Source organism: Galeopterus variegatus, unplaced genomic scaffold (genome assembly GCF_000696425.1).
Source record: "Galeopterus variegatus unplaced genomic scaffold, G_variegatus-3.0.2 Scaffold4081, whole genome shotgun sequence".
NCBI lineage: Eukaryota > Metazoa > Chordata > Mammalia > Dermoptera > Cynocephalidae > Galeopterus > Galeopterus variegatus.
In genome coordinates this window covers 94,976-117,998 of record NW_007730192.1, presented here as the reverse complement: position 1 = coordinate 117,998, position 23,023 = coordinate 94,976, and the positions used below count along the sequence as shown (strand labels likewise).

The following is a 23,023-nucleotide window of genomic DNA, read 5'->3' as shown; positions in this document are numbered from 1 at the left end:
TTTATTTGTTTTGATAGAGCCTCATTGGCACAACCCCTGAGACTCTCCAGTTTTGCTTTTGCCTTTAGTTTCCTCATCCTTTTTTCCCACCATTTTTAATAACTGAGAGAAGTTGGAGGGTCCCTGTACTCTATCTGATTGAGCTTATAACGGAGGGTGTCACTTAGAATGTTCTCAGACATACTCTATCTACATTTCCAGAGTGTCATGATCCCTTTTTTATTTTTAGACAGATAGAATTCACATGAGCCCCAAACCAACAGTATAATGTCTTTCTTCTATCCCTTCAGCCCAGTTTGTACCCCGTTCCATTTTCCATGTCTATCTTTTCAGAGTTTCTTTTATACGAAAAGAAAGAAATCTAAATTTATATTCATACTCCTTTCCTCCTTATCTATACATGAGGTAATCATTTTTAAATTCTGTACTTTCCTTTGCTTTTTTTGTATAGAGTTATCTTGGAAATCTTTCCATATCAGTACAAGAGAGCTTCCTCATTATTTACAATGGCATAATATTTCAAGGTATTACATGCATTATCACTTATTAACCAGCCCCCTATTAATAGCAGTGTCCCTGGAAGGATGGAAAATCTAAAATATTTGCAACTGCATTAGGGTTTTAAATGGTCCACTAATGTATTTACCTTCGGTAGAAGTTTGTTGTTTTGCCAGTTGTTCATATTAAATTTTTAGCATTGTTAATATTGTATTGCTAGAAGCTTGGCTTTATTTGCATTTATAGATCATATACTCATTTCTGTTTTGTTTTACTGAAGAACCCATTAAAAGAGCCAATAAATCCTGTGGAAAATGGCCTTCAGCGATCTTACATCGAGGACTGTACGTCTCTACGATAATTGGATCAAAGATGCTGGTAAGTAACCAAATGTTCTAATTGAGGCTCATCCTTCCTTTTTATGTCAGATTCGCATATTTAATAGGATTTCATTGGAACAGAATGAGAGACTTTGCAACTTAACACTCTCTAATTACTAGTTCACCAAGAGGAAGTGTCAAGAGTTTCGTTACATATGTGTACAAAGATGGAGCTGCGTACTGTTCATTACAATGTTTATAATAGTGAAAATAGCCTAAATATTCAGTGAAAGGAGCTGGTTTATAAATGATGGCACATTAAAACTTAGTAGTCATTAAAAGTGATTTTGGTGGGATGGTGCTGTTTGGCTTGATTCTGCCCTAATGCTCCTAAGGGCAGTTACAGTTAGTGCCAACAATGGCTCTGTTCATAGTGATTCTTGAATGGAAGAGCCATAACTCCCAGGGCTGTATCAGAAAGAGCAGGGAGCATTTGCTTGGGACACCTGTGAGTGATTCTGAGATGCCTACCTTCTCCTCTTGCTCATTAAAAAAAAAAAAAAAAAAAATCAATATTTTAGAAGAACATTTAATGCCATAGCAAGAAGTTTAAAATATGTTAAATGAAAGCAGGTTACAAAACACCACATTTAGTGCTTTCATGGGAATTAGCAGTTATCTCCGGGTGGTAGAATTATGTGTAATTTTTATTTAGCTATCTATGTCTGTCTATATTTTTTAAACCACAATGAATGTGCATTGCTTTTATAACCATTTTTTTATGTTTTAAAAATAGAACAAAGGTAAAAAATTTTTTTAATAGACAAGGAATCAGAGCAGTTTAGAACTGAGATAGACCTTAGATAATCATCAAAGCTAATGCCTCATTTTAAAGTTCGAGAAACTGGGCCGGCCCGTGGCTCACTCGGTAGAGTGCGGTGCTGATAACACCAAGGCCATGGGTTTGGATCCCATATAGGGATGGCCGGTTCGCTCACTGGCTGAGCGTGGTGCTGACAACACCAAGTCAAGGGTTAAGATCCCCTTACCGGTCATCTTTTTTAAAAAATAAATAAATAAAATAAAATAAAATAAAGTTCGAGAAACTGAGACTCAGAGATATGACTTTCCCAATGTCATAGTTGATGGCAGAAAAGACTAGAACCTCTTTTTCTGCTTATGATTAGTATTCTGGTATTTAGCATTTGAGTTATTTTTGAGTTACTGACTTACACATACTCACTAGCATCACCACTTTGGATTGATTCTTACCTGTCAACCAGAAATCACATATTCACCAAATTCAGGAGAAAAACATGCCACCTCTTGGCACCTACCACAGTTGAAATTTTGTTCTAATTTATAGTGATTTCAGCAAAGACACACTGTTTTCATGGTTGCTATTGTTCTCAGTAGACTGCTAAAGACCAATTTTATTTCACTAAGAAAGGTCCCAACAGTTTTGTCCATGAAGAATGGCACTGATCTTCTTTAAGGAGAGATCCATAATAGAGAAGCATCACTCTGGTGGGGAATGGAGAGTGACTATTTCCATATTTTCTTCTTATTTTTCTCTTAGTTTTTCAACTTATGAAATGATATAGAGAACATATAGGTTTATTTAGAGGTCATCCTTCTCTGAAGGATTACAATAGTTCTCATAAATTCAGTATTTAATTTAAATACTAATATTTGGGGCTGGCCCGTGGCTCACTTGGGTGAGCGTGGTGCTGATAACACCAAGTGAAGGGTTAAGATCCCCTTACCGGTCATCTTTTAGAAAAATGAAAATAAATAAATACTAATATTTTAACTGCTTTTCAAAGTCAAGTCGTACCTTGCTGCCTGAACTCTCACTATCTGAACTTGGGAACCAAGTATAGTTTTCAAAGTAGAGCTGTTTGGAAGAACAGATGCCTTGCTATCCACCTGTTGCTATTCACTATCCCAAATGCAGGAAGAGATTCAGATCATCAATATCCTAACTCAAGAGCCAAATAGATTTAGATGATGATGAATGTCTATGTAGTCCTAAAGTGCAAAATGTTTTAATATGAACTACTTCAGGATTCCACTTCCACTTTTATTCATGGGTCAACTCTTTACTTTTCATTAGTAAATATTTACATTGAAAAGCTGAGTAATATTAGATCGGAAAAAGGAATGATGGAGAGCTGGAGGTGGTTAAAGATAGGGAGTGAGGGCAGTCCTGGAAACAGCTTTGTGAACAGTGCAGGGAAGATGGGAGGAGAGAGGCGTTTATCTGATGTTGTGCTAACTTGAAGTCTTGGCAGAGGAGGGAAGGCATGGGGAAGTGGGATGAGAAGACCTAGATTTAACGTCTAACACTATTGGAGACTAGCTAGGTGATTTCAAACAAAGTATTTATCGTCTGTGAGTCTCTGTTTCTTTGTTCATAAAACAGAGGTGAGAATAGCACCTCCCGACCACCAGATACCAGAAAATACACATCAAAGTGCTCTGTTATTTGGGAACAAACAGTTGTGGTTGTTGTTATGGATGATAGAGGATTTCACCTTAAAATACTTTTAATATAGCATATTGCTTAAAAAAATTTTTTCTTCACATTATTTTTTGTCCTGTCATGGTCTAGCAGAATGTTTTATGTTGAGATTTACAACTTTATGAAAATCCTGTCAGGTATAATAGGAGAGTTTTTTTCCTTCTATCGAGTGTAGTATTGATCTCTGCGAGCCATTAGGAATCATTTCTGGCCATCTTAGTTCAGCTTTACTTTGCTTACCCTGGAAAGATCTGAACTCATGATCAAGGGCTAAGAATTTCAAGTGTATCCTTGTCTTTGGCTCTAATGCTGAGTAGTCTTGGGGAGACTGATTGCTGGAGAAGTGGTGAAATGCAGTTACTTCATGTGGAAAATTCCACAACTAGAGAATTAAAAAATGGGTTAATTAATACTTAAGCTATAAGAGGATTTATTATGATTCTTGGATATGAAATTTAGATTTTGAAATAATACTATAGTAGCATTTTGAACTGTGGAGAAATTTTTAAAGTTTTTAAAGTTTAAAATGCAAATTTCCTTGTATTTGGATAGTAATGAAGTCTTTTCAGACTTAGTTGTGATCTTTTTATTTGCATGAAGATGGAGTATGAGTAAGATTGCTGCCATTCTGAGCTTTTAGTACTTCAAGAAGTACTTGTGGTCTATGTTTGCTTTTCCTTCCAGATTCATCATTTTATTGGTGCTCGGAATTTTAAACAGTGTATGTTTTGAGCTAGTACATGCCACTTAAGAAGAGAACACTCTCTTACAAGTAGCTGATGGAAAAGCTCATTAATATTCTATTTAAGTGGCATTGTACTTCCCCTGTAGTCTCTCTCTGGGACACCCTTAGAAAAGAATTATTAAGTAGAGATAAGTCAGAACTTTGGAAATCACTGGAGTATAGCCTCTGAGACAGCCTGCCGTCCCATCCTCTGCTTCCATCTTGGCTCTACTCGTGATGCTTAGACCAATTCTGAGGCCAAATAGAAGGTACATGAAACACTCCTTTTCTCATTAGCCTTTTGTCTCTGGGGAAAACAGAGAGCACCTCACTCGAAACCTAATGTAATTTGTGAGATCATAGACTGAGTCAGAATTAACCTTAAATGTCATCAAGCAGTCCCCTCTACAATCCCTGCATTGTCATCCACACCTGACTTGTAGGCCTCTTATGGAGAGAAGTCGACTCCCTATTCAGAAAGGTCTAACTGTAGGTGAGAGAGAAGTCAGGAAAAGTGAATAGCCAGAGTTATGAACATTGTACTAAAGACTTTGGATTTTATTTGCTTAGCAAGAGAGAGCTAATTTAAGCAGGGGAATAATCTAAGCAGAGCTTTACTTTTAGAAAGTGAATTTGGAAATTGCATGGAAGATAAATGTAGAAGATTGGATCAGGAGGCAGGGAAACTGTACAGAAGTGTATTGCAGAGCACCTAGTGAGGGATGCTGCAGCCCTGAATACAGGTGAAAAACTTGGTCATGCACCAAACCCCTTGATATGGACTGTGTTGCCCAAGTTTTATGTATTAGTAGCTTGATCCGCACTGTAATTGGTAAAGGGTGGCAATCCTATTATGGTAATGGAACGGTGGGGCCTTGAAGAAGTGATTAGACTGTGAGGACCATGCCTACTGAAAGGATTAAAAATGGTGGTCAGGGGCATGGTTCTGAGGCCTTTTAAAAAAAGAGCACAACAGGTTAGTCTCTCTCTGCTCCACTATTTTCTGCCATATAAGAACCCCGTGTCACTTTCACCACCAAGAAGGCTCTCATCATAAGTGTCCACTGGACTTTGGACTCCCCAGCCTCTGAAACTGAAAGCAATAAATCTTTTCTTTGTAAATCACCTAGTTTCAGGTATTTTGTTATAAGCAACAGAAATGGATGAATATACCTCTGGTTCTTAACTCTGACAGTTCATCATGGTTACCTCAGTAGCTTTTAAAGAAATTATTAATTATTAACAAATTGTAGTTGTATTGTATATGTTTGTAGGGTACAAAGTGATGTTCTGATATAGGTATACAATGTGGAATGATTAAATCAAGCTAATTGACATATACATCACTTCAAATGCTTATTTTTTTGTGATGAAAACATTTGAAATTATTTACTCTTAGCAATTTCAAAATATACAATACACTATTATTCACTGTAGTTACCATGGTATGCAATAAATCTCAAAAAAATTATTCTTCCTGCCTAACTGAAACCTTGTATCCTTTGACCTAGTCCCCCTTCCCCCAGCCTCTGATACTCACCGTTCTGTTCCACTTCTATGAGTTCGATTGTTTTAGATTTCACATATGAAGTGAGATCATGTAGTATTTGATTTTCTGTGCCTGGTTTATTTTCCTTAACATAATGTCTTCATCCATGTTGTCACAGATGACAATATTTCCTTCTTTTTTAAGGCTGAATATATATACACACACACACACATTTTCTTTATTTATTCATCCATTGATGGACACTTGGTTGATTCCATATCTTGGCTATTGTGAATGAATAATGCTGCAATGAACATGTAGTGCAGATATCTCTTAGACATATGATTTCATTTCCTTTAGATATATATCAGTAGTGGGATTGCTGGATCATATGGTAATTCTATTTTTAGTTTGTTGTCTAACCACAATGACGGTACCAATTTACATTTCTACCAAGAATGTACAAGTCTTCCCTTTTCTGCACATCCTCGCCAAGTTGTTATCTTTTGTTTTTTTGATAATAGCCATTCTCACAGATATGAGATTATATCTCATGTGGTTTTAATTTGTATTTTTCTGGTGATTAGTGATGCTGAACATTTTTCCATAAGTCTATTGGTCGTTTATATGTCTTCTTTTGAGAAATATCTATTCAGGTCCATTGCCCATTTTTTTTAATGGTAGCTTTTCAAAAATATAGATGCCTGAGACTCACATCCAAGGATTCTGATTCAGTTGGACCAGGGTCATTTTTTGCCATTTGACTTAAATTCTCTAGAGGTGATTTGCTGTGCTCACAGAATTGAGATCTGCTAAATTAACAATAGCAATCTTATTGAGCACTTAGACTGTATGAAATACATGCTGTTTTATGCCCGATTTATAGATGAGGAAACTAGGTACAGAGCAGTTAAGGCAAGTGCCAAAGATCGCATAATGAGCCAGTGAGAGAGCCAAGTTCACATGCAGACCATCTTATTTTGTTGAAATAAGATTTGAAAAGCTTTATATTTTGTTCTATTATTTGAAAATAACATCCAATTAAGTTAACCAGTTAAGAAATAAATTTCATTTCTTTATAAAGTAAAAACAACCAGCTTTTCCCATAATGGTTTTTTTTATCTATAGAGCTTGAAAGGATTTTAAGAAAAGGTGTGTGCTGAAAATGTTAAATTACAGGAAAAAAAATATTTATTTTAAAATTGTTTTCTTCTGCTTTCTGAGCTGGCCCAGCATGCTTTTCCTGGCTTGTTTTCTTTCTACTGCTACCAGAAGAAGAACAGAAAGATGATGTCATTTGGTATTTTTCCCTCTGCTAAGTCAATGAAGGAATAAAATAAAATATATCTGTAATTCAGGAATTCCCTGATACTTAAAATAACCCAGTTTTCAGCCATATATGTGATAACAGTTAATAACAAACTTTTGAAGTTGTTTATAAAGAAAAAAGAAAAACCAAGAATCATTAATACTCTTACCACACAAAGGTGGTGATGTTAATTTAACATCCTTCCAGAGGGCTCCTTTTGATACTGGTTTCATTAGTCTTTATTTCATTAGAAATAAAAACTAGACATAATAGTATGGTTTATGATGTTCATGTATTTAAAGTTTGATGGAAGAAATTCACCAAAGTTTTATCAGTTCTAATTCTATCTCTTGGTCCCCAGTTCTGTGAGAACTTTTATTTACTGAGACTTCCCTTGTGACATACAGACCCACAGCAGGGGTTCCTTGTGGCCATTTTAATTACACATGGCAAACAGATATCCTAGGAAACTTGCCATTGTTAGAAGTAAGGAGGTGTGAGAAATGCCCTCACCCCTCCAATGCCGAAGGATGGACACAGAGACACGAGGTACAGCGAAGCAAGACTTTAATTATGGCCTTATAAGGTTCAGGTTTCTGAAGGGCAGGCACACAGAAAAGGGCTACTGTAGCAAGCAATTTATTCCCTAGTATGCAAATCCCTCCCCCCACTTCCTCATTGGCTGAGTACTACTGGATGCACAATCTTCCTGGACAATGGCTAAAATTTATTACCCTCGTGCAAGGAATTCCTTTGTCTGGGAGCTCAAGACAAGCCCATGAAAAGGCCCGCTTAAGCCCTGTGAAAGGAGAAACACCAGGGAATGAAGAAAACAATGGGGGCTAGTAACTAATTACCATCTCAAGGAGAGCTCTGTCTGTTCAGAGACCCTCTGGGAATGGGCTGGACCAGTCAAACAACTTTTGAGCTGGGCCTTAATCAGTTAAAACACCCTCAGATAAGTTATTTCTGAAAATGAATCACTTAGATTATTTTCTTACAGAGGGGAACAAATAGAAGCAATAAAAGATTTCAGTGACATGTACCTGATAGCTGATTTCAAAGCTTTTCCTTATTTTGAAACTGTGATGAATCTTTTTTTCCCCCCAATTAATATTGCTGTAAAAACTATGACAAATCTTAATATGAGAAAATACTTCTGAAATTATAGAACTTTGTGTTTTTAAGAGTGTCAGAAAACTTTTGTTCAATTTCTGTTTTGTGCTCGATGCCACTAAAATTGTTCTTGCCAAGAGCATCAATGACTTCCTTTTTTTCAATATGAAGAAAAGGCATAAAAAATTTTATTATTTTAATGTGCTCAGAGGAGGCAATGCATAGGAGGATCACAAGAGAGTAATTTTCCAGTTTCCTAATGGGAGTACAAAGCTTATATGCCAGTGTTCAAAAGAGGGAGAGAAGGTGAGGGAAGGTACAAGCTCCAAAGCAATGGCCTGAGACCAGGTTCCTCTGGAGCTCTGGGGGAGGTGGCATGGCAGGTGAAAGGAGGAAAGCAGAAGTTAAAGTTAAGTAGAGACTGTCTTGTCTTATGCAGATGAAAATACTTAAGGTAATTTCAAAGCCACCCTCCGAAAGAAGATAGTAGCCAAAGGAGGGGCCTCAGAGGAAGCCTGGCTCTTTGCCCATGTAATTTTCTTGTCACACACACACACACACACACACACACACACGCACGCACACAGTCTTCTAGCTAATCTTGTTTTTTGTAGTTTCTCTGAATTGGCCATCTTTTAATATGTCAGGGAAATATATTTTGAGCTGAAGTATTTTACTTGTCCTACGGTCCCTCCTTTAAAAGGTTAATTTATAGAAAGTTTCACATATTAAAATAGGATTGGTAGCTATAGAGATATTTGGGCTAAAAGTTTCAAGATAAGAGACAGACAAAGGAGAAAACATAATTTGGAAAAAGGAGAAAAAGCAAATTTGAGTACACCATTTCATATTTTCTTGAATCAGTCTCTTCATCCTGAGAACATGTCAATTTGGTTAAATAGTTGTGTCCCATTCCGGTAAGTGGCATTGCAGATGAGTTCCCCTCAAGGCTAGGTATCGGTATGGTGTAAGCATACAAGTATTTAACAAGAGATTTTTCTATGAAAACAACAACAACAACAAACAAAGATTACTGTTTAGAGCAGTGGTTAAGCTAGTTTTTCTAGAATCTCTGAAGCATCTTCTGTTGGAGTAGGCTGGTAGTGGCAATCTGACAGATTTTTCTGGATTGCAGTTTGCATGTACAAAGTTTGTTCAAGTATAAGTTGTTAATAGTGATTTTTCTTTAAAGCCAAATTGACTCACTTCGGCCTGCAGGACCTTAGGAAAAGGGCAGCTTTAATTTCTAGTGATTCCAAGTAATAAGTGTGGGAGAAAAACTGAAAACATTAGTCTGGAGAGTCATAGCCACATACTGGAGGAAATTGAAAATTCAGGATTCAGTCCAGATAATAGAAACTCAAAAACAAAGGACAGGGCTAGAATCTAATGACACGTGTTCTAAAGTTTCCTCCTAAAACATTATTTTCTCTCTTCAGTTACCCACTTTCTACCAGAGATATTATAGTAAGACTAATTCATTTGCAAAATAAGTTTAGTCTATGGCCTGATTATTTGCATAATGTGCAGCAAAATAGTGACTTATTGTACAGGCTCTTTTTAAGTTGGTCTTGTTGGACCTTTTCATAAAAATCTCAGATTAGACTTCTAAAAGCCTCTTGAGGCTTAGGAAGCCAAGCCAAAGATTTGACTCACTCTCAGACCATACCTGTAAGAACTGGGTGAATTCCTGTTTTCTATAGGTCCCCAAAATATCTTGAGCTTTCTGGGCCTGTCAGAAAGTGACATTACTTACTACAGGACTAGGAACCTTATAAAAGAACATTTAGAAAGGTACCAAGCCAGTCTTTTTCCAAGTCTATAGGCTCAATATCAATCCCTCAAAGCAGTCTAGTCATATCTGAAAATATGACATTCCAGTCAAAGCCCTGGTAAAATAACCAGTGTCTTCAATTTTGCCCCATTAAAGAGGAAAACAGATTCTTACTGAGCTTATGAAAATAAGTATATTGACATAAAATAAAAATACTCACAAATAATTTCAAAGTCCTGGAGGGATCAAGTGGAGAGAAAAGTAAATGTTTTAATTTTGGTCACAAAATTATATTTAACTAAATTGCTGTAAAGCTATAAATAGCCCAAAAGAGAAAAAAAGAAATTATTAAAATCTGGAAAACAAAAAGAATTAGCAATGTTTCAAACAAAAAAAAATTATTAAAAACTTATTTTAGTCCTTTATCAGTTCAGTCCCACAAAATCAAGTCTTGTTCTCCTTCACATTAGGTTAGCAATTTTATGAGTACAGTTTTTTTTTTTTTTCCATTAAAGTTCTGGTGTTGTTGTTTTTTTTGTCTTTTTTCGTGACCGGCAACGGATTGCAACCCTCAGTGTCACGCCCGTACTGGACCGGGACCGGCAACGGGATTGCAACCCTTGGTGTTGTGCCCACACCTCGCTCAGCCATTGAGCGGGAACCGTTCTGTATGTGGGATCCGAACCCTCGGCGGGAGCGCCACCGCACTCCCAAGCGGCACACGGTAGCAGTGCGCCACCGGGCCAGCCCAAAGTTCTGGTGTTTTTACCCAGTCCAATTGAGTAATCTAAAATCATCAGATGAAGTATGTATTTCAGAGTACCTGTCAGAGTCTTTTTATCCTTTCCATGAACGTCTTGAAGACATAACACTTTAGGATTATAGTTGCTTGCAAAGGACTTTTAGGAGAAGCAGCAGAATAAAGAAATTTACTGTTGACAATCAAGACCTAAAATGGCCATGGTTAAAGACATAACTGACAAAGAAAGTTGGCTATGTCTATGGCCTACAATAATTTTTCATCATAGCAATAACTGTTACTGATAGCATATACAGACACATCAGAATTTTAGGAATTTTATAGTTTTGAAACCCATATTAGTAACACATTTATACAAAATAAAGCTATGTATTTTGAGAAAAAAAATCCTTAAATTTTTAACTCAGTTTTTCTAAGTAATCTAAAGACCTAATAAAGACACAGAATCTGTTTCTCACTCTTCCCTCTTTTTTTTTTTTTTGCTGATTACTCAAAAGGTGAACAAAAATCTTTTGCTATCTCTTATCAGTATTCCATGAAAATCTTGTTTAAAAGAGAAAACCAAATTTTGATTTTGTGACACTATATTATTAATACTAAAGCCAATTTAAATGAAACTTTATAAACAAATCTATCCAATCTCAGTCAGTTTTGACCACACAAGATCTCTATAAACCTTTTATCACCTCTTATAATTTTTAAAATGTATCTATCCAGGTTTGTTTCTAACATTGTTTTTTGTTCCTTCAACTTGAAACACCTTTAAATATCCTCTAAGCTAGACCAAGTTCTTTTCTTTTATCAGAAACTGCATCTTCATGTCTTTCTTATAACCTTCTTTACCAAAAACTTATTTTACTTTCCTTATACCCTGTTTACAGAATTGTTTCTTATACCTAGTAGTTTTAGTTATACATTAATTAAAATTTTAACTTTTATTTACCCTAATTTCCAGTGAAAACCTAAGAAGCAAGCAATTTTGAACTGTTCTATATTAATATTTGTAGATGAAAATCATTACATAATTTCTGAAGGGATGTTTCTTCATTTTTTTAAAAACATCTAAATTTTTTATACCATATAAATACAAGATACAAAGTATATAAACTTATGCTCAATAATTAATATTTCGGTATTTTAACTTGCTTAGAAATGACAGACATCTTATGATTATCTATTACTTCATTTAACATAACACGACTTTAAAATTTTAAATTGCTGAAAAGATTTTTTGAAACTGTGACACATTTATTTATAAGCATTTATTCCACTTACATTTGCCTAATTTATTCATTTTTAACAATTGTATTTGAATTGCTCATAGAAAACAAAACTAGAGATTTAAGTTTGTTAAAAAAAAAAAGCTAAACCTGCATCAACCAGTCTTAACCAAGGCCTTTGAGATACTGTACACAAGTACCCTTCCGCAGTGTCCCTTTTAGTCATTCTGGGTCCACGTGACACTTAGGGCAGCTGTGAACTGCAGGGCCCATGTGGGTCACATACCAGGTGGAGAGCCCAAGACAGGAAACAGAGCTGTGAAGACAATGCCTGGGACAATATCCCTTCCAGCCTGGCCAGGAGGCAGAGCTGGGACAGGGAGGAGGAGACCATACTGGGCTTGGCTTTGTCCTGCAGCTGGTGGCTCACCTGTTGTGGACACATAGGTACCCAGGCACCATGGCCACCTGTCTACACCCCAGAATTCAAAGGCTCAGAGCCAAAGACATAAGCTCATAACAAGATGTGTGCAAGGCTTTAGGGGAGCCTAGCAGCTAGACTTCACACCTTTTGGCCACAGACAAATTAAGCAATTATCAAAAATATCATGGAAATAACAATTTTATGACCTTAAGACATCTAGCAGAGTAAGCATAAGTCTGTCTGACCGATAGGCCTAGAGAAAAAAGTCTAAATTAAATTCTGAAAACATTTCTATTTTATTTTACCAACAATATTTAAAACTGGCTTTAGTTAACAGACAGCTTTTTAAGATAAGAGCTCTCTAAAAAGTTTTCATTTGAGGCCGGCCCGTGGCTCACTCGGTAGAGTGCGGTGCTGATAACACCAAGGCCGCGGGTTCGGATCCCATATAGGGATGGCCGGTTTGCTCACTGGCTGAGCGTGGTGCTGACAGCACCAAACCAAGGGTTGAGATCCCCTTACCGGATCCCCTCATCTTTTTCAAAAATAAAATAAAAAAGTTTTCATCTGAATATAGTAAATTCAAAGGGTCCATTATCTGGACATTGACAATGCAGGATCCCCAATGGTGCACACGCTTCAATAGTGACTCAGCAACAAACTTTTTATGGAAAGGATAATTTTCAACCTTAGCAAGAAGTGTTCCAGAAGAAGGGATAGAAGAGGCAATCCCTATGGTCCCCCCAGTTCACTCCCAGAGATAGGCTAAGACAGCAAAAGACTCTCATTGCCGGAGGCAGTTAAGAATATTGACAGTATTTTCATTCCCTCACAGAACGTGAGGCTCCTTTAGCCACGGACCTGCTGATCTGTGACCCCAGATAGGCGATACCAGGAAGGGAGTTTCCCAGCACAAAGACTGAGACAACAAAAGCTCTTATGTACTGGGCCTGTTTTTACAAACTCCCCTGAGAGCTTGGAGTTCAGAACAAAGAGTGTGGCGATCTCGGGGCTCCCAGTTAATTTAAACAGGCCACCAAACGTGGCCAGAAAACCATGTCCCCTGAATGGTGGAGATAAAGAGAGAATGTTCCCACATGGTCACAAGTCAAGCTTCAGGACGTAAAATAAGATGGGAGGGTAACCATATAGAGTTCTCCTCTTTAAGACAAATGACACTGAAAGAGACAGAGGGAAAACAGACTATACACCAGAGTTGCTGCACCTAAGACTAGTCATACAAAGTCTTTTCTTCACGCAATCAAAAAGAGACAGTGATTTTTAGCATACATGGGACTAAATTCCACAGAAAGAGAGAGAGGAGGAGCTGACTTTAAAAAAAAAGTCTTACCCTTTCTTCCAGCTTGCCAGGCTCTGGGCTGCTCCAGCTGCAGCTTCCAGAAGAGCAGAGTGGCTTTGGTGTCCTGCTTACAGTGCTGTACCTACAGGGACAAAGGAAAACTTACTCTTTACCCCTGAAGGTTCATTGATAAAAATCTTGGACAAATTTAGATTAATATGAAGAAAAGGCATAACAAATTTCATTATTTTAACATGCTGGGTGGGGGGAATGCGGGGGGCAATCACAAGAGAGTAATTTCCCAATGATCTCCTTTTGTTAAATTTGGTGGCACTTTCTAGTCCACATTTTCTTTTCTCTCTCTGCCACTTTTGAAATTTTGACTCCTTCTAAAAATTCACTCTTCCCTTGACTTCATGATATGTCACTTTCGTGGTTTTCCTTCTACATCTCCAGCCATTCTCAGTCTTCTTAACAGTTCTCGCTTGTCCTCTGAATGTTGAGTCCTCAGGATTCTGACTTTAGCACTGACTTTCTACTCCATTTGCTTTTCCTAAGCCGATCTCACTGCTTTTATTATCCACCATTTATGTGATGTCACCCCCTAGACCTACATCCTGCCCAGATCTCTCTCCTAATTCCAAGGCCATATATCCAACTCCCTGTGGAAGTCTCCATATGAATGTTTTACAGGTACTCGAAATGTAAGTGTTTTAAAACATAAGATGTCTCTTCTTGATCAGTCTTGCTGCTTATCTTGTGTTCCCAGTCTAAGTGGATGATATAATTATCTAAACAAAAAATCTGAGTATTTTTCTTAACTTCTACCTATCTTTTCCTTCCCTGTATTTAACAAAGTACAAAATTTTATATTTTCTTTTTCTCTACTTTATCTCCAAATAATCTGCTCTGATTTATCTTCCTTATTACTATCTAATCATTAATGGTTTAAATTATACATTTATTTTAGCAAATGGCTATATTTCCTGTATTAGTTCGTCTCTGCTGCTTATAACAAAGTACTTGAAACTGGGTGATTTATAAAGAAAACAAAATTTATTCCTTACAGTTTCTGAGGCTGGGAAGTCCAAAGTCCATCTGGTGGTGGTGACAGTGACGCAGAGGTTTCAGAATGCAAGGCGGTGGAAGCAGAGAGAGAGAGAGACAGACTCTCGCTTCTTTTCAAGCCGTCAGAACCATGCCCCTGACCACCATTTTTACTCCATCCACCACTGCATGGTCCTGCAGTCCAATCACCTTTTCAAGGCTCCACCTTTCAATTTCCATGGTAGGATTTCCCACCCTATTAACAGTCACAGTGCGGACCAACTTTCTAACACATAAAACTTGGGGGACACAATTGAAGCTTCAGTGAGTGTTGGGGGGACATAATTCAATCCACTACATTTCCCAAACTGTTCCACAGAGCATTAGTTCCATAAGATATTAAATGGTATCCCACAAAACATCAGGGTTCCATGGCCAAATAGGTTAGCAGCATGCTGCATATCACCATTCTCATCTTGACAATTCACAATAAACATGAAGCACTAAGAAATCCTGCAGTAAACCAACCTCTTTACATAACCCAGCATCTCCCCCATATTTTAGCCTCTCCCCCACATTTTGTGAAAAGTCTTTAAATATCTTGCTTCCATTACATGGTTTGGGACATGCTTGTAGAGAGTACAAGTTTAAGGGACAAACTCATTTTTCTTCCAAATAGTCAGTTTTCTATCAACATTTGTTAAATAATCTCTTCCTTCTGCTTATTTGTGGGACTTCTTTAATTATATATATTAAATTCATTAGTAATCTAAGATGTGTTTTAGAGCTGTTGATTCTGTGGCTTTATTTATTTATTTATTTATTTTTGAGACAGCATTTGTCAGTATTTTTGAGGGAGGCCCATGTGAATGCAAAATAAATGATCTTTACTAGCTAGAGCCTTGCATGTACAACTGATAAACGTAAGCTTTCAGCATTAAAATTGAGGCCAAATGAGTCATCGATCCTGGAGTTCTATTGAAGAACTTTTGGGTGGTAAGTCAGTCTTGCAGAGGTATTTAAAGACTGTTGGCAATTGGTCACTTCATTACAGTTTAAATGAGCAAGGGCTGCATTTACTTCACTCTTCCAGTTGATAAAAGTGATGGTATCGACATCCTGAGGTGAGTCAAAACTCAATTTTGAGTCAGATGCACCTGGAAATTTATTCACATTTATTTTCCTTCATAATGTTCTGGCTTCATGAGACCATCTAGTAAAATCACACCTGAAGTGCTTGAAATTACGGAATTAATCACATTTCATCTTGAGTTGTCATTTTTAATTGACCCAACTCTGCTGCCCTGGAACTGGCAGTGATCAGGTGAGTTTCTCTTTATATGGGTGTGAGGTCAATATATTTTTTTGCTCAAAATATTGGGTTGGATAGCCCACATTTTGGACAGCTACAACCCACACTTTAGATACGTAGATGATGCCAAGGTCCCCTTCAGTTCTGTGGTTCTGTGATACAGTATATGTGGAAGTGTGCCAGTTTTCTTGGGGAAAGAAGAAAGCTAAGAAGCAACAAACACAAACATTTTTATATGTAAAGGAATATCTGCGTGGAAGAACTCTAAAATGTTAATAGTGGTTATAGTTGGATGGTGGAATGCTGCTGGTGTCCCCTCCTCCAGATCCACTTTGCAGTCTGTGCTGGGTCCTGGAGAATGACCAGTAAGGACCATTTCCCTTTTGCTTGCTCCCCTGTCCTCTGGTTTCTGTGTCCAGCCAATAGAGAGCCCAAGGATATTGTAGAGAAGGAGGAGGTGGAGTTGGGATATCTATCTGACCCCTTACTTGCAGAATTGTCTTGGGCTGGCCAAATCCCTCAGCCGACGATCACATCTTGTCTTAGTCCGTCTGGGCTGCTATAACAAATTACCATAGACTGAGTGGCTTAAACAACAGGAATTTGTTTCTCCAATTCTGGAGACTGGAAGTCTGAGATCAGGGTGCCGGCATGGTCGGGTTCTGGTGAGCCCTTTTCTGGGTTGCGGACTGCCGTCTTCTTGTTGTATCCTCACATGGTAGAAAGAGGGCAGGAGCTCCCTCGGGTCCCTTTCATAAGAGCACTAATCCCATGAGGGCTCCACCTTCGTGACCTAATTATCTCTCAAAAGCCCCACCTCCTAATACCATTACATTGTGGGTTAGGATTTCAACATATGAATTTGGGAGGGACACAAACATTCAGTCCATGGCACAGCTCTCTCCAGGAGGGCTTCTCCATGTGACTCTCTTGTTTTGGGTTCTGGACTACTAGCTGTTTCTAGCCCAGGGGTGATTTGCTCTCCCTGGTGATTTCCCCTCACCCTTCCTAAAGATACTGGTAATCATTGCCCAAATAGTTCATTGTCAACGTTAGGATCTAGGCGCTTGCTTAAAGAAGTGTTGGATGCTGTCAGTTACCTCTTGGCTAAGTAGGTGTACACTTACGTATTGCTTTTCTCTTAGATCCAAGAGTTGAAGATTGGCTCCTCATGTCCTCGCCTTTGCCACAAACCATCATCCTGGGACTCTATGTCTATTTTGTCACTTCTCTGGGACCCAAACTCATGGAGAATCGAAAGCCCTTTGAACTCAAGAAAGCGATGATAACGTACAATTTTTTCATAGTACTCTTTTCTGTGTATATGTGTTATGAGGCAAGTGTCTTCAGTATTCCTAATGGGAGAATTTTGCCTGAGTCTTCCATTATCTGTCATTATGTTCTTTGTTATTACTATAGGATAACCCTTTGAGAATTAGGGAATTTTAGAAACTGAGCTCACTAGAGTAGGTATTTGCCAAAAAGTTGTATAGACCAAATAGTAAACTCTTTAGAGGATCTCAGTAGTCTACCTCACAGGTAGTGAGAAAAAATTAACATCTAGTCCAAGGATTTGCACATAGTTAGCCTTAATAGATGATTTAATAAATCCTTAAATGTTAGTTTTGAGGAAGCTAACACTTGGGGACATTAGGTAACTTAAAGTAACGTAGCTGGTAAGTGGAGGATTGATATTTGACCCTAGGTCTGTCTGACATCAGAGTTCATCCTGACTGTGTAAGGAGTTGACATCATAGGTGGAACCTTTGGTTTCTGCATGCTCTGGTGCACTGTATGATGGTGAACTGTTTTGGTTTAGTTGGGCTTTGGGGGGACAGAGAGAGCGTAGACTCATACTAAGCAGTAGGTGAGGGAGCCTGTCCCTTCATTGTCATTAAGAAAGACGGGGATCTTCCAGGACCCACAAACAGATTCATGGATTCTCCCTCTCCCCCGTTACTGTTAACATGCCTCAGCTCTCCTCATGTATCTGCTTTTCTGGGATTCCTTGCTTTTTTTCCAACTCTGGCTGGCTTCTTCAGCCTCTTTTTTTTTAACTTCCTCTACAGCATAACTTGTGTTTAGTTATAAGTGGGGCTCTCGAGGGCCCAGCATTGCCCCCCTGGGCTCTCCTCACATCACAGCCTCTTCACGTACTGTGCTTCCTTCCAACCTGATTCCTGCTGCAAGTCCACCTGATTAGATCACCTTAAATCTACTCTGGCCTTATTTTTCACAGGCCTCCCTGAAGTCTGGACTTACTCTGCTGCTTTCTACTTCTCCAATTTTATTTCCAAAATTAACTCACAGGCCACTCTTACCATCCCTTCTCGAGCATGAGCAACTGAAAGGGAAGAATGATAGAAATGGGGGGCAGAGAAAACGTGCTCTTAGCATGTTCTCAGAGATGGGATATAGCATGTTATATTGCGAGGATAAGAACACACCTGGAAGCCAGGAGACCAGGGACTAATTAGTTTTGGTTCTGCTACTAACTAGCTGCCTGATTTGGGCCATATCACTTAACCTTTCTGGGCCTCAATTCTGTCATTTTTATAAAGCCAGAATTGAACCAAATTGTCTCTCAGGTCCTTCATGCTCTAGTATTCTTAGGTTCTGTGTCTGATTGTGTCATTGATTGTGATGTCCCCAAGCATATTTTTCAGGTTTAGGCAGGATGCAATCATCATCAGTTTCACTTCCTACTTGATCAGTTACAGTGTCATAAAAGGTTTTAAATGTCTGAATTTGAGAGTTTCTATCCCTCGTTCACCACTAGTACTTGAGTTACTTATGTGCCAGTTTCAGAGTTTACTACCTGCCAAATGTAAATTATTACTTTTTCTTATTACTAGCTTGGAATACAGACATACATGTCAAAAAGCTCCACAGGCTGTTGGAATATTCTTAAACTTAATATCATGAAAACATTAAGTTCTACTCTCTGTTTAAACAAAAACTTTTGACAGCTGAGCAGCGTGCCATCTAGTGATGGCACATCCGAACACATGGTTCATATGGTGGAGCACGATTTCATTTGGTATACAGTATAAACACCTCCACTAGGGATGTTAGGCCAAATATGAAGAAGGCAAAAGAGAATTGACTCAGACTAAAGGAACTCCACTGTCTTATTTTATAGTTATTTTATTGTTTGCCTGTGCTGGTTACTAGTCACCACCAGTCAGACGCTAACAGAGAGACCAGTTAAGACCTCACAGAAGTCCACTGTACACAACTTCTCCTACTCAACACAGCACTTGTTTGGGGTTGAGTATGGTGGAGAATTTGTCATCACTGTTTAAGTAAATAGCTTCTGGACTTAGAGTGTTACTAACATCAGAAATAAGTCTGAGAGGGGCCGAGCCCGTGGCGCACTCGGGAGAGTGCGGTGCTGAGCGCTCCCGCCGTGGGTTCGGATCCTATATAGGGATGACCGGTACGCTCACAGCACTCACTGGCTGAGCGCGGTGCGGCTGGTCTCAAAAAGGACAAAAAAAAAAAAAAGAAAAGAAAAGAAATAAATCTGAGTGAATATGAAGATGCTCACAGACAGAGCAGGATTTTGTAAAATAGAACTAACTGTTTGTGTCACATTCCATTGTTCCTCTGGGAAAATCTATTGGCTTGTTTTTGTAAAATGTTTTTCTCACCCATGTTTAGGTTTAAAAAAGTTACCAACAGGGCCGAGCCCGTGGCGCACTCTAGAAAGTGCAGCGCTGGGAGCCGCAGATTCGGATCCTATATAGGGATGACCGGTGCGCTCACAGCACTCACTGGCTGAGCGCGGTGCGGCTGGTCTCAAAAAGGACAAAAAAAAAAAAAAAGAAAAGAAAAGAAATAAATCTGAGTGAATATGAAGATGCTCACAGACAGAGCAGGATTTTGTAAAATAGAACTAACTGTTTGTGTCACATTCCATTGTTCCTCTGGGAAAATCTATTGGCTTGTTTTTGTAAAATGTTTTTCTCACCCATGAAATGTATATCTTGTACTTTTCTGAGTATTCATTTTCAAGACTTCATAACTCACCTAGTTAACAGTATGATTAAATTATCCTATAAATCAAACTAGGAGCTAGTATCAGAAAAGGATGGTGTGTTTTTAAATACCATAGTCTAATAGTTCTTCTTTGTTTTCTTCTTTGCATCATGAAACTATCATTCTGATAATGCTTCATAAGCCTTTGTTTTTAGAATTCAATTTATTGTAAAGTTGTAATCTTACCTTTAATAGTAATTAAAAATAGAAATTTAAAATTTGCTTCCATGGCAGGAAATGATATAATCATTATACTGAGAAAGAAGACATCCCAGGAAACAGTTGGTACCTGTAATAATAAGTCAGAGAAGAGAAGAACTGATCATATTGTTGGTACCCTAAATTAAGCCAACCATTTAATATATGCATTCAGTTAAAATTAGAATCCTTGGCTTTTCATTTTTAGATACTGTTTTAAAAGAAGATCTTTCCACCATCAGACTGAAAGAATGTCAATATAATCTTTGAATTACAATTCATACTTAACAATGGGCTGCTTCTTCTCACCGCCAGTCTAACGTCACTTTGTGGGTGTATTGGAATGAAAGCCTGCCAGATTGCACTTTTATTGTTTTTCTTTCTTGCTTGTTTTGTGAATCCAGAGAAAATCTAATATCTGAGTCTTGTGTGTGGTCAGTCTTAATTTTAAATTAACAAAGAGTAATTAATAGAGCCACAGACTACCACTTCACATCATACCCAAGAACAGGAAAAACCCCGTTGTCGTAGACACCTTCTGAGTACATTGAAGAATTCTGGTTTGCCCTTTTATTTATTGACTAATTGGAAGGATTGGAAGTCACCAGAAAAGAGTGATTCAGAACCAGGTGTTCCCTTTAAGAGTACACAAACACACATACTCGAGTATATAGATGTACCTAAGATAAATTGCCTACCAGTATTTGCTGTGGAAGCAAAACACTCCCAGTGTTTTGTTCTTCACTGTATTAAAATAACCATCCCAAGAAATAGGCATTTTAGTCAGAACACAGTTTATATAAATAATATATGAGTTTGAGATTTTGAAAATTCTTGATATCAAGCACGTTTATAGTTTGTTTTTGTTCTAGTGGCCTTTTCCTCTGCACTAACTGCTGACTCCCTGATAACATAATGAACAAACACAGTCAAAACCACCTTTGTGGCAGCTGTTGAGCAAATGCTTCCTTCTTTCATATGCATGTGCTCTCTTGCAGTTTGTGATGTCTGGCTGGGGTACAGGTTATTCATTTCGCTGTGAGATTGTTGACTATTCACGCTCACCCACAGCTTTGAGGGTAAGTTTCTCTTTGGAAAAACTTGTAACTCAAAATCAATGTTAAAACTTTTAGTACTCTGTTTGCCGCATTGGATGTGAACTCAGAATGAATAAATAATTAAATTATCAGATAATACGTGTTGGAGGAAAAAAAGCTAAAAATTACAAGAAAGAATCAAAAAAAGTTAGGTGTGTAGTTTTTTGTAAAATGAAAATTGGTGCTTTTTTTGTTGAATTTCTTGGGCTTAAAAATAAATTCACATCTGGTTCCTAAAAAATTAAAAATAGAATTCCATAAGATTCAGCAATTCTGCTTCTGGGTTTACACCTAAAAGAATTGAAAAGAGGAACTCGAAGAGATATTTGTACACTCATGTTCATAGCAGCATTATTCTTAATAGCCAAAAGGTGGAAGCAACCCAAGTGTCCGTGGTTGGATGAATGGATAAACAAAATGTGGTATATACACAGAATGGAATATTATTCAGCCTTAAAAAGAAAGGAGGTTCTGACTCATGCTACAACATGGATGAACCTTTAAGACATTATGCTAAATGAAATAAACCAGTCACAAAAGGACAAATACTGCATGATTCAGCTTATATGAGATACCTGGAGTAGTGAAATCCATAGACAGAAAGTAGAATGGTGGCTGCAAGAAGGGGAAATGGGAAGTTATTGTTTAACGGGTACAGAATTTCAATTTTGCAAGATGAAAATTTCTTTGGATGGATGGTGGTGATGATTACACAACAATGTGAATGTACTTAATGCCACCAAACTGTACACTAAAAACTGGTTAAGATGGCAAATTTTATGTTACGTGTACTTTATAAAAAATTTTAAAGATGAACTTTTCTTCCATGTAAAAAATAAAATAAATTCATGTCTTTGTGTGTTTCTGCAGATGGCACGTACCTGCTGGCTTTATTACTTCTCCAAATTTTTCGAGCTATTGGATACTGTGAGTATGTGGTCACCATATTTGGTAAATGTTTGATGTTTCAATGAAAGCAATAAACTGCTATAGTTCAGTTGTCTGATAACTTTTGTTTTCTCTCCTTCTCAGGCAGACCTACTGTTATCTTTTTGACCTTTTATTTTCGGTAATTTTAGAGAATAAGATAAAGTTATTTTTCAGTATTTTGCCAACTCCAAAAGGTTTTTTTGTATGGCTACCGCCTGATTAAGATAAGCATGTAACTGTCACGTGTACTAAAAAATGAAAACCTGTGCATCTTCGTGTAAATGGATGACAGTTGTTTTATGAAGCAAGTTCAGAAAGCAAAGAGCAGAAAATAACTTACCTTTGTTCTTTACACCAAAGCACTGTGTCATCCATACTCCTTTAGGAGATTAAGTGCTTCAAAATTCATAAACTTACGCAAGGATGTTAAGTTACCCCTGGGGTGTCAGTAATTTGGGAGACACCAAAACTATCTCCAGCTGCCTTTCTGAAGTCTGTGTTTATGGGGCCCTGTTTCTTCCTACTTCAAATCCTGGTGAGGATCGACTCGGATCTTGGATGACTGGGTCCTGGGAGAAGAAAGTGCCATGGATTAGGGTCTGTGATGAGAGGAGAGAGCCATGAGCCTTTGTTTCCAGAATAGCTTAGGAAATCTGGATATTTATTATATCTTTGTGATCTCAGTTATATGGAACCAATTCTAGCTCTGAGACTGACAAGTGTGTTCTCTTTTTGGAATATATATTACTACATTTCCTGTCAGAAATCTCAACATGCTTCATCTTCTCAGTTGACTAATCATGTAATGTTAGAATTCCAAGGGACTTTAGTGAACTTAGAATCCAGTGGTTCTCAAACTTTTGCATGCATTAGAATTACCTGGAGGGCTTGTGAAAACACAGATGCCCGGACACCCCCCTGCCCCCCCCCCCCCCCCCCC

The 23,023-nt window shown here is 37.9% G+C and overlaps 1 protein-coding gene across 1 annotated transcript in view; it reads left to right on the top strand.

Moving 5' to 3' along the window:
• Positions 1–743: 743 nt before the first annotated feature.
• The window catches only part of ELOVL7 (ELOVL fatty acid elongase 7), a 35,346-nt gene continuing 13,066 nt past the window's right edge, over positions 744–23,023 (top strand). The window contains exons 1-4 of the mRNA XM_008586692.1: positions 744–876; positions 16,963–17,153; positions 21,055–21,135; positions 22,024–22,080. Coding sequence (XP_008584914.1) covers positions 813–876; positions 16,963–17,153; positions 21,055–21,135; positions 22,024–22,080 — 393 coding nt within the window. The 5' untranslated portion in view covers positions 744–812. The remainder of the gene's footprint in view (positions 877–16,962; positions 17,154–21,054; positions 21,136–22,023; positions 22,081–23,023) is intronic.